We start from the raw sequence: 13,403 nt of genomic DNA, 5'->3' as shown, positions 1-13,403 counted from the left end.
TCTCGAAACAACCGTACTTCCACCCCATTGATACCTTTCACTCCTCCCAATCTTGCCAATTTGACATTACATGCAGAGTCTTCCTCACCGGGATACGAGACCGGGACAAGTTTTCTCAACAACACAAATGATGAGTATTATTCAGCAAATAAAATTTCTCGTTGATGACTATTTTATCGAGTAAAATAAGAGACATAATTCATCCTTACTTCCACGGTCGCTATACACATACTTCATAATGCTCAAACAAAGCACACATCCGTCAATTGATGAGCTGCCGAAGCTATTAAATACTGCTCAGTACGTGCCCACGGCATTGCAGTTTCCATCGATCATAAGCACATTAAAAATTATCAACGACACGCTTGAATTTTCTGATGACATTTGGTCTGTGAATGATTAAATGATAAATGACAAATTTGCCGATTGACTTGCTGTTAGCTTGATTTCCAAAAAGTTGGGTGATTGAGGCACAGAATGTTTGCATTTGTGAAAGATCAATGAATACTTCATTGCTCAGTCAGGGTGACATTTAAATGGCATTTACTTTATGAGATTATCTCGGGATTCAAAATGAACGTGAGAAGGGCAGACGAGCTTTTTTTTTTTAATTTTTTTTATTTATTTATTTAGCACAAATAACCAAATTAATAAGAAAATAGTACAGAATATAACAATTTACAACACCAAAGGAGACAACGCAGTTATTTGTGCATGGATAGCACAGAAAAGTCCGAAGACTTATTTCCACTGTGGTCCATGAAAAGAAGACTACACAATAAATATAAATATAAAAGATGACAAAGAATTCAAAATTAAGTGAAAAGACAAAATGCGGAAAACGGTCGAATAAAAAGACAATCCTGCTGCCGGTTTAAGACACACAAACAACAACGACAAAAGATCGGAAATAACAAACATCCAATTGTAAACATACAAGGTAAAAAAGGATATACAAAATCAATCTAAAGGTCAAGTACACTATAAAAATTTCTCTTCAACAAGCGTTTAAAAACATTGTTTGATGAAGTCAGCCGTATATTACATGGTAATTGATTCCATAAATTCGAGGCAGAATAGTGAAAACCAGTTTGAGCGAATTTCGCACCGAATGGAATATAAATAGAGAGGTCACCATGGCGAATGTTATAATTGTGAACGTTGCTTTTCATCACCACAATAGATGAGAGATAAGAAGGGCCTTTCCCATGAATAATTTTATGCATCAGATTTGACTTTAAATATTCAATTCTTTTGTCCACAGGGAGCCACCCCAATTTTTTGTAGTGAGAAGCATCAATATGTTTTCGCGGATGCAACCCCAGGACAAATCGAATAATTTTATTTTGTGTTGTTTGTAACCGATGTTTCGTGTATGTTTTCAGCCCAAGGTACCAATAGGCACTGGCATAATCAAACAGACAATTTATCAAGGCATTTGACAAGAGTTTTCTTAAATTAGTTTCCAAAAATGACGTTTACGGTAGAGAAATTTCAATCTGGAATTTGCCGTGTGAATCACTTGCCAGGCCATACTCTCACCTGATAATGTTTGATCTAAATCAGCTCCCAAGTAATTGACGACATCCCTCGCAACGATTTTTGTGTTATTACACGTTATGAAAAGTTCGGAACACCTCCGTAATTTATGGTTAGACCCAAATAGAATTGACTCTGTCTTACCAAGATGCAGTGATAGCTTGTTATCGATCATCCATTCATTTAAATTGTTCAAGTCCAGATTTAATCTGTTTTGTATTGCGCAAACATTGGTATCCGATACAAGTAATGCAGAGTCGTCGGCATAAAGAGAGAGTTTACAATCAACAGCTGAACACATGTCATTTACATATAGCGAAAATAATAGCGGGCCTAATATCGATCCTTGGGGAACACCGCAATTGACCTGATTTAACGAAGATGTAAACCCATTTACACTGACCACCTGTTGTCTATCTGTCAAATATGATTTAAACCAATCAATGGCCTCATCTGTCATGCCCATAGCTTTTAGTTTACACAACAAAATAACATGGTCAACAGTGTCAAATGCTTTTTGAAGGTCAATGAGAACCATTCCCGTCAGATTACCCCGGTCAATTTGATCTTTGATATGATCTGTGATGTGAATAAGACAGGTGTCTGTGGAATAACCCGGTCTGAAACCTGATTGGAATTCATACAACAAATTATACTTCGCTAAATATGCTTCCAGTTGGTCAAATACAATTCTCTCTAAAACCTTTGAGACAACTGATAGAACTGACACGGGCCTATAGTTGCCCTCAAAAGTCTTATCACCTTTCTTGTGGATTGGCATCACTTTTGCACATTTGAAATCTGCGGGAATAATACATTGACGAATAGAAAGATTGATTATATGCGTCAATGGTGTGACTATCTCTTCCGCACCGTCCCTGAGGAATCTTGCAGAAATGTTGTCCAAACCAGTTGCCTTATGTACGTCTAAAGCTAAAATGTGTTTCAAAACCTCGTTTTCATCCACTATGGACAGCTGAAAAGAATTTTGTTCAACACCTTTCTTGTTGTAATAACGTTTAACATGATCGAGGCCATATTTACCAGACGCCTGTGGTAATTTATCAACCAGTATTGAAGATATATTACAAAAGTAATCATTGAATTTCTTTGCAACCTTATGCTTATCAAAACATAGACTGTCACCTATGACCAAGCTAATGTTAGTCAAAGTTGCTTTTGATTTTCTCAAAGACATGCCCAAATTCTTCAAGGTTTTCCAAATAACTTTACTGTTATTCCCACATTCGTTTAGTTTTGATTTGAAAAACTCAGATTTGGCGATCCTAACGAGTCTACTGACTCTGTTCTTAGCTGTTCTAAATCGACGCAACAATGATTTATCACCGGTTGATTTCATTTTCCGTAGAATGTTATCTCTATCTCTAATTCCCTGTAAGATTTCGCTATTAATCCATTGTTCTGATCTCTGTTTTAATCGCACCTCTTTCATGGGTGCTATTTGTGTCTAACACTCCAATAAACAAGGTCTTAAATTTATCCCAGGCATCATTAGCTTGATCACAGTTGATCACCTGAAACCAGTCTATCTCTTTGAGCTTTGATCTGAATAGCTCATCTGAATATCCCTTCATCGATCTCATCTTGACAGTGTTATGAGTCCCGATATAGTCTTTATAGACCTTTCTAGTACAAAACGTAACGTAATGATCACTTATTCCAACTGGCAAAACACCAGATTGACATATTTTATCCTTGTCTGAAGTCAGGATAAGATCGATGATTGTCGCACTTTCAGCAGTAACTCTGGTGAATTCTGTGATTAATTGTTCCAAATCGAAAGCAAGACAAAAGTTTTTGAAGCTGTTAAAAAGAGCACTATTATTTGATTTGTCAAGATTGCAGTTGAAGTCGCCAATGATTATCATCTCTTGTATCTGATACCCATCTATTCGATACAGTTGCTCTTCAAGTAAGTTGAAGAAGTTGTTGATTCTTGGCGGTCTATAACACACACCAATTAAAATTGGTCTTGATTTTGGCAGGATAAGGTCAATCCAAAGTGCCTCGATATTATCATTTTGCATATCAATTCTTCGTTTAAATATGAGATTCGATCTTATGTACAGACAAACACCACCGCCCTCCCGATTACGATCATTTCTTTCTAATACATAACCAGGTATACTAATTTCACTGTCAGAGATCGAATCATCTAGCCATGTTTCGCTAATTCCAATTATAGCCGCCTTGGTGTTATTCGCCAGAATTTTATTTCATCTAATTTTGGTAGGATGCTACGAGCATTTAGATGAATAATATGAAGACCTCTCTTATGAAAGCAGTCATAAAAGGAATCATCAAAACTGACGTTTTCTAAGTCTTTGTGATGATCATTAGTATTTGGGCTTTGGGCTAGATCTGGTATTGTGAATAAAGTTTGATCTTCCTCGTGATTTCCATCATCAAAAAATGAGTCGGTGAAATTTGGAAGAGAACAAGATAAACAAAACCATGGTTCATTTGGTTTATCATATAAAGCGGTATAGACGTCAATTGAAATACTCTGACATTTGATGTGAAACCATTTTTCGCAAGTGGAACATAGCAGCCCATACTGATTTGATTTTACAGATTTGCAACATGTGCCGCATGGATATTTTAGATTAGGACCTGGGTTGATTTCAATATCACCAGCGAGTAGCAGTACGTGAATTAGAATTCTAAATGTGTTACCACCTGTTACTTTACACTGTGCATCGTAATGATGAGTTTGCCTATTGTTGATAACAGCAGGTGACATTATCAAGTCCAGACAGTTCGTATGAAAAGTATCATGCGAATGCACCACAAACTGAGCGAAGTCATTTTGTAGCTCTCGGTAAATGTTAGGTTGAGACGACAAATTAAAAAAGTGGCAACGTACAATTCTAAAATAAATTACCAAGGAAAGGAACAAGCAAAAAATTGGTCCAGAAACTGTTTTCGCCATTATAGACAAAAACAGTAGCCTAAAGTGTACAATGTTCGAAGAGATATCTTCAGTACTCGATTGGTTTCTTCGTAACAGGACAAAATATGATTACTTCAATAATGCGGAAACAATGATCAGGACCGCAGTGTCCATCTTTTGTGGTCGTCACTAGTTGACTGCCATATCCGCAATCCGGGTCATTCGAAGAAACGATGGTCTTGTAAAAGCAGTTTTCACACAGATAAAAGTCCACGCAGTACAAACAGTTGAATATTCTTGTCTTCTCAGTAATGTCAATATCACACGAGTCACAAACAATACGTATCATGACTTTCAGACGGTTCCAATAAGAAAGTGAACGAGCACAGGTGACAGTAGATGAATCGTCTTGAAATGATTGTACACGGAACGGGAAAAATGATTTTTCGGTGTTTAGTGCTTCTGATAAATCGTAAATGTCTTGTGACATTAGATGAGATGACGAGTGGAAATTCGATGAATATCAAAATAGTCACTGCAAGCTTGCTGAAGTCGAAATCAATTTTAAAAGAAGGTACTTAAAACAACTAGAAAGAAAATCGTCACTGATAAATTTCAAACTTACAGACCACAATAGATAATACGAGTGCGTTCTATACAGTCCACACGATGGTCAACACGTATCCACCATTTTCTTTCAAAGACTAATTCCAATGATATGAATGAATTCCAGGATTTTTTCATTCCTTGAAAGACGTTAATGGAAATTGTGCAAGAAATCTATCAACAGGTGCTGGAGCGTGGGTTAGAAACACGCACGCGCGGATTCTATCTGCCATTATATTAAAAATACCATCTTTTTGAAATTGAAGACGTTTTCCTAAAATAGAAATGGATTCTCACAAGAGATGCCGGTTGTTCTTATAAAATGCGGACCTCAACATGATATGAAAATATGAAAAATACCCGCTATAGTTTTACAAGCTCAAGTCAACAAGCGAAACAAAAATAAGCATTCACGACGTACTGGCCTTCAAAATGGCTGGTGGAAATCACAGGTTACATAAAAGCTATCATCCATTCACCCGCAGTTTACATCATGCTAATGCTTCCCGCCAATTCCTAACATTACAGTTAATTTTCTGTTTTAATATTCCTTTGATAACGCCACGTCGAAGAGACAACCGCTGTTTCTGTAATACAATGCATTATTTTCAGTCTACGAAACAGCATTTGTATAACTAAATTGCGCTGAAATACAAGGTATTATCCTTGTCAACACAATGTGTAATACACCATAGTTGACAAATGAATTTTAGTCCGGACAAAAATTCAGTTGTGTATTTCACACATACAGTTGGTGTCAGTTGTGTATTTCACCCATGCAGTAACTGTTGTGTATTTTACTCTCGAAGTTGTCTATTTCACTCTAACAGTTTGTGTTAGTACTAAGTGTATTTCACACAAACGGTTGTGTGTTTCACACGTACAGTTGGTGTCACCTCGTGTATTTTACAGATACTGCTGTGCATTTCACATTTGTCTATTTCACTCGAACAGTTGGAGTTAGTTGTGCATTTCACATATACAATATTACTGTGTATTTCCCACAACAGTTGGCATTTCACATATACAATATTAAAGTGTATTTCCCACATCAGATATACAGTTGGTATCAGTTGTGTATTTCACACATAGAGTGTATATTTCACATATATAGCTGTATATTTCACACATACAGCTGGTATCAGTTGTGTATTTCATACAAACAGTGTATATTTCACATATACAGTTAATGTCAGTTGTGTATTTCACGCATAAAGGCATAAAATTTGTGTGTTTCACACAAACAGTTTTGTATTTCACACAAACAGTCGGTGTCAGTTGACAAGATTTTAATCTTTCTGAATTTTTCATTACAGCGGAATGTCGAATTGACTATGTCATTTTTGAAGACAACTAAAAGCCGAGAATACCTCCATCCGCATTCATGTTTATGCCAGCAAAGAAAATAGGTCGTGACGAACATGTCAAATGATGTACCTGGAAATAGAGGAGGTTCTTGATATACCGGTAGCTCTTTGCAGATACCGGATTTGATATGTCACGGGCTTACCGAAACCTCTCGGGTTATTTTTAACGAGCACGGACTTGCTTTCACTGCCTGCCCTGGTCACATGATACCAGCCTATCTTTAGAAACACCGCTGTATTGAAACATGAGCCACTATTTCCTTCAAAATGTTTCTTAAAACAGCCACCGAAAAATATGAAAATACCCGCTAAAGCCAAAAGAGGGAAGTGGTGTAGCTATACATTAATGCATGTGATAGTATAACAGCTACTTTCAGGATGGACTACGCGACATCGATTTCTTTTATGATGATTTTTTAAAATATTATATCAATACGAAGTACGAACTATTCCGAACTCCTAGTAAAACGTAAAATTTACACAGTTGACGTCATTCGAGCCAGCTTCATGATTAATGCCACGACAAACCAGACGAAGACTTGCACTGAATGCTGACATCTGTATATAGAACGTTTCAAAAAGGCAAACCTCGTGATCTATGACGGGAACAATGTTGCATCAGAAATATTTCGCTTTGTGTGGAAACACCGTCCGACTAAGTACATCGGCCTTTTTCCGAATCATTTAGTCCGACACAGTCTGACAAACAACAGAATGGCAATTTTATGAGATTGTGAGAGTATCATGAGACAAGACTCCACGGCGTAACTGTTGACGCGGAACAGGTGTTGTTGAGTTGATAGCTAGCTTGGCAAGCTGCCATTTGAAGAAAGACTCATCGAGTTGCTTTTTATGTAACATCAGAAGGGCTAGTGACCGGGAGCAAGTTGAGTGAAACTTGAACCTTTTTCACACACCAACTTCCTATGTTAATAAAGTTAATGAAATTACAGCTCCGCGCTTCCTTTCTTTATTAACGGTATTAGTTGTAATGCACGGATTCCCCAAATTGCTCATTATCTGATAACACGGAAGATGATAGACAGATAAAGCAGTCAGGAACGCGAACCAAAACCCATTCCTCGTCGTTAGCAGTATATTGATTGGCTTCGTTACTGTTGATTACCGTCACGAAATCGAGTCAGTGAATCTGTCCTAAATCCAATCCTCTATCTAAACACCAATCGTTGGCAAGGAAAAGACCAGTAATTTGCATAGGTTGCCATGGGAATCAGAGCTATGAGACAGTCCAAACGACCATATTGTACAGTGTGTCAATTAGGCAACTGTCGGCTTTGCTATCAGATTGACGTTGATTGGTGTTTGTTTGTTTGTGAAAGCAATGCCTCCATCCACTTGCTTCAGCCTGCAAATCCGAATTTCATGTAAAGAATTTTAAAATCCTCCGTCTGAAAGGCCAACCAAAGCCTTGATATTTGTTCATTTTTTTCTGAAATAAAATTCCACTCACTGGAGAGACAGAGGTAAGAGACAGACAGAGACTGACGCGCTGACAGAGCGACAGACGGACAGACGGTTAAAGAAAATTGAAAAGCGGTGTGAGGCAGGCAGAGAGAGAGAGAGAGAGAGAGAGAGAGAGAGAGAGAGAGAGAGAGAGAGAGAGAGATACAAAGTTGGGTCCCCTGGGGACGGGCGAGACAGACGGTCAGCGAGCGAGCGGGTCAGAGATATGGAGTCAGAGACTCGGAGTGTGAGAAGGTAAACCACCAACACACACTGGCATCGCTTCCTAACCACGTAACCGTATACCGATATACATCTTGATAAACTGCATGTACAAATTGTTTTTGATTTCACTGCGACAAAGACAAAAATCTTGGATAACGCTTACTACGCTGTGTCTGTTTATTTGTTTGTTTATTCATTTATCAAGCATCGGGTCACCTTGTATTGTCTCTCATAGCTGATTTCCAGACAAACTTCAAATAAACGAAAATATATTATTTGAAAGAGCAATGTAGACCATTTGTCATTACAGTGTCACAATCGTTAATGATTTGAGACAATAGCCTACATGTTTCATATCAGAGCAAGTAGCACTGATATTTACATTTGACATTACATGTTCACATCTCTCTCTCTCTCTCTCTCTCTCTCTCTCTCTCTCTCTCTCAGTAACATACCTCCTTCCTCTTCTTCATCTTCTTTGGCGACAGATCCATAAACTTTCTCTCGTGTTCTTTCGTTTCTATTCACTTGTATGCTTCCTAGCACAAGATTTTGTGTGTCCTCGTTGGCCATGTCCTAGTGTAACTACCCTCGCACGCAAAAAATATTCTGGGAGGATTGCAAATGTTTTTCCTGTCAACGCTAATATACATGCGCGTGTTCCTGGTTACTGCACGCAGATCACGTATTAAAAGAGTATCAGGCAAGAACGTCACAGGGTACCGTCACTTGGCTGCCCCCAGCATGTTCTAAATCGTTCGCGTCTTCAGAACAGCCTTGTTCAGAGAGATGAGCCGAGCGCCGGGCCATCCATATCCGGTCGAAATGGGTGCTGTTTTGGTGAAATACCTTGCAATTTGCGTCTTTTACGACAATGTCTCTTTTCATCATAGGCGAAGCAGTTTCCCCGGGCGACGATGGATCTTTCTTAGCCGGGATTCTAATTTGAATACATCGTTCCCTCTCTGGCATTGCCTGTGACGTATATTCACGGAGATATCTCCCAAGCTCACTTATTAGCATCGGTTGCTTGAATTTGTCGAGCTTCAAAAGAAGAGATATTTTCGGTGCCATGGATACCGATTGTTCTCGTGCATCCTCATCTAGCCTTCTTTCCTTCTAGTTAACTGATTTTTTTTTCAAATTTGCAACATGATTGTGAAAAACTAAACTCGCCCGCGGTGTGATTTTTTTCCAAATTCCATCTCATTCGCCTCAGCACTCTGACAATGCCATAATTTCTGAGGAATTCTGGACTGCTCGAAGAATTCGCGTGCCCTGCAACATACGCCGCTGAATCTGAAATGATCTGTTAACTAAATAAACACAATTTCACCTCATGCCCGACGTATATGTGTTGTTTGTTTTGCCGTGCTGTGATATTTCGAGCTCAACTCAAAGGGCGAAGGTACAGCATATTTTTCCAGTGGTGAGATGCTTCTGTTGCGTAGTTATAGTTGGCGGCCTAAAACAGCTTTTTTCCGGTATTTTAAGTTCAAAGATGTCAGAGGGAATGTGTTTTGTTCTTGATTGAAGATTTTAACTGTGTCCACAGCAAGAGATTATTGTGGCGAATATTTCATTGCTGTAATAAGCCAGTATTTAACGATGCAGAAGTCGAAAAAATATTTGAGAAGTTATACGAACTGACAAAGGTTAGCGGTAGCCACACAATTATACGGGGGTTTCTCGTACGCAAATCGTGATAATCTTTATATTCATAAGATGGTAATAAGGATATAGGGAGTTATTGATCCGCTCTGAAATCTTCTGGAAGACATCGCGCCAGCCGCTTCGTGGAATCGTGTACATCACAAGCATGTGTAATTATGAGAGATTGTACTCTTAGGGAGTTTTGAACGAGTATCTTTTTATGAACGTCGCCATTGTTAGGAATGGAGAGAAATGGAACGTCCTTTCTTCAGATAATAGTCGCCGGTAATCGTTATGTGTGCTCTTTACAGTCTCTGAGTCTGAAGCCATAGGTAAATGAGAACGTTGACTTCGGAAGATGACTTTAAGGTAGAATGCACCTCGGGGACAGATATTGGACTCAAATTTTTACAACACGATGTCGATCTATCACTCATTGGAGCTCAGTTTGAAGCTCATGGAATAAACAAACTCTGGATCTCACCGAATTATTTTTGTAAAAATTGAAAATTTCATTTTCCCCATAGAGTTAACACAGAGATGGCCGCCATTTTGAATTCCAAGTGTCCGTGAAATTAGTAGGTAATATGTTTATTAGTACCAAATTTTGCGCGGTGACCCACTTTTTTCTTGACTTCAAAAGAGAATGGCTTAAAGTCTCATTACGGAAAGTTTGAGCAAAAGTTTGTCTTTCAAATTCGAGGCGCATACAACCTTAAGTTAGTATACGCCTCGAAAGTAAAAGACTTCAGTGGTTTGAAAGGCTAGAGCGTCAGTTATAAATTTCAACAAAACTATTAAAATATAAAAGTAGTCAACATTCTCTGTGGAATAAAAAAAACTAGACATTTGGGCACAAAGGCATTGCAGAGTTATAGCCTGTTGAAACTTCTGAAAAACTGACAAATAAGAAGAAGTTGGGGAGTCCTTAGTGTATTAACTATGGTAGAGGTCCCCTAGCTTTTAATAAAATGTTTGAAAAGGGAAAGTCATTATTTGCTGTTTTTTCAGGAAAGTTTGACAAGGCGGTGCTGGCATTCAGAGTGAGTGACTGCTATTGTAAATGCATTTTTAGATTCTTTGAGTGTGAAAGAGGTGTCAAAAGTGAGATTAACCAAAAAAACTGCTCTATGACTTCAAAAGAGGGGTGCAAATATGGCTTGTTTTCAACATTTTTGACAGAATAACAGTTTTCCTACATAATTGTATACAAATTTAATCCAATTTGAAAAGAAATATGGACATAGAATTTTTACAGCCTATTAACAAGGTTACAGATAAAATTTGTACGGCATAATTTTCCTGTATTTGAAGTTCTTTTGGAAAATCACATTTTGAAATTAGAAAGAATTTTTAATAATTTTTTGATATATAAACCCATGTAAAATCATAAAAACGAATTTTATTTACAAATCCTGCCGTAAAAATCTTACAATAAATTGTGTCAACATATTTATAACTAATTTGGTAATATTAATACTATCCAATTATTATTAAATTCAAATATGTAAAAAAAATATGAAAAATTAAATTTTAATATTTACTGGTGTCAAATTTTAAATCATGGCTTCAAATATACAATTTTATATTCTTTGGAGAAAATATTAACTAAGGGAGATATCCTGAAAATTTGAACTAAATATCTTGATTCTAACACTGAAACTTGACATTAACTCTGAGAAAAGAATTGGTTCAAAATAGCCTTTCCAACCACCTTAAACTTTTACTCAAACTTTCCGCAAGGGATCTTTCAGCTATTCTCTTTCAAAATCAAAAATAAAAATGGGGGGGTCATCGAGCAAATTTTGGTACGAGAGCAATAAATTACTGAATATTTACCGATGTTTGAAATTCAAAAAGTTTTCAAAGCATCAGTAGGTATAATACTCCATGAATTATGAGAGATATCAGATGACAAAGAGGTGTAGTTCATTTGTTCAGAAAACAAGAATGAATAAATTTTACAATTTTGCTACAAAGAGGTGTTTATGAGATCTGTGTCATGGAAACTGAGATACAATCTGTTGCTTAGCTAAACGCTGACTGCCATTCTTGGCTCAAACAAGAGTGGGCATATTTCTCATTAGCAAATATTCGTAATTTTAATGTTGCGCAAAGTATAGCACTAAATAATCAGCTGTCGGGTGGTTACAACATTATGTTGAGTCTTTAAACAACAGCATTTGCTCTTGGGTATTCAGTTTAGCATATGCATTATTGTAGCATATAACGATCGGATGTTATGTTCTGACTTCATATGCAAATGAACAGTTCTGAGTCTGATAGCTACTGCGACATTAAATGTACATTTTGCGCTCTCAAAATGACTTCAAGTCCCGGACTGATAGATCACACGTGGTAAGTCGTGACGATAAATCTTCTTCAATGTTTACACTCGAGTGTTGAACACCTGGCTGTTTATCGACTAAGCTAGATTTTAAACAGGTGGTTTAAAATTGCACATTTCTGTGTTTTGACTGAACGCGCAATATACGGCGAGAACTCCAACTTTCAACGTCGGCACAAAAATGATACGCGTGTACATGCGCCGAGGGACAGGAATATATAAATTTCAACTTTGATATTCATGAACTGTTACATCTTAACCAAAAAACTAGTATTTTTACTCTCGAGGGAAAGAGACTGAATTGCCAACTGAAGAGGACACATCGACGTAGCGTAGTCGAGGTACATGACCCTTCACATTTTCAATAAATAATAGCCCCAGGATTCGTTGAGCGGAAAATATACCCAAACGTGATATAGCATACTATCATCAATCGCTTGACCTTTGCAGGCTTTTTATCACCAGTTCCCATTTTTTCATGAAATGTTAATGATAATGTATATTTATGACTTCCTTCAAGTTTTATCTGTCCCTTGAGACGCTGGAACTACTTGTATCTGTAAATTATCTCACATTTGTAGACATTTTCTCTAAAATCAGAAAAGAATAATAGATGAACGTAGCTAGGGTACAAATTTATGAATAAAAGAATATTTCGTTTCGAAATTTGAAGCAAAGGAAGGGCATACTTATCTTTGTAATTGTTGCTATTACCCTAAAATGTTAAACGAACTTCTTTGGTGAGAAATGAAAAGAATTCTAAGTGAAAAGCATCCTTTTAAATAAGTATAAATCAACAAATTATCATGTTTTCATAGAGTGAATACGACGGCTAGGGGCTGATTTGAACTTCCAATATTTCAGGACTATTGCAAATATTTCACATAGGTACTAGCAGGAAATACAGTAAGGTGATTCGTTACTTTACACGCTTTGTGTTTTTCGTTATATAACTGAATGACAAACGTTTGAATTTAAGGTAGTATGCGCCTCGAAAGTGAAAGACTTAAACTTTTGCTCAAACTTTCCTGAATGAAACTTTCAACCATTCCCTTACCAAATCAACAATAAAAATCGGGGGTCACCATACAAAGTTTGAAACTAGCGAAACAAATTACTCTACATTTTGCCATATTTGTATTTTAAAATCGCTGCCATCTCTGTGTTGACTCTATGGGGAAAATTAAATTTGGATTTTCGAAAAACTAAAACGGTGAAAGTTTTTCTCTTTTCAAGAGCTTTAAAATGAGGCCCACAAGTGATAGATCAGAAAAGAATTGTAGGAATT

General features: G+C 37.1%; 1 protein-coding gene across 1 annotated transcript in view; it reads right to left on the bottom strand.

The window, feature by feature from the left end:
* LOC139136702 (endothelin-converting enzyme homolog) overlaps nucleotides 1-8,962 on the bottom strand; it is a 35,228-nt gene extending 26,266 nt beyond the window's left edge. Inside the window, exon 1 of the mRNA XM_070704508.1 lies at nucleotides 8,571-8,962. Coding sequence (XP_070560609.1) covers nucleotides 8,571-8,688 — 118 coding nt within the window. The 5' untranslated portion in view covers nucleotides 8,689-8,962. The remainder of the gene's footprint in view (nucleotides 1-8,570) is intronic.
* Between the last annotated feature and the right edge of the window lie 4,441 nt (nucleotides 8,963-13,403).

This window comes from Ptychodera flava, chromosome 7 (assembly GCF_041260155.1).
Source record: "Ptychodera flava strain L36383 chromosome 7, AS_Pfla_20210202, whole genome shotgun sequence".
Taxonomy (NCBI): domain Eukaryota; kingdom Metazoa; phylum Hemichordata; class Enteropneusta; family Ptychoderidae; genus Ptychodera; species Ptychodera flava.
The sequence above is the reverse complement of the archived record's forward strand: the minus strand, read 5'-3'. Positions and strand labels throughout refer to the sequence as shown.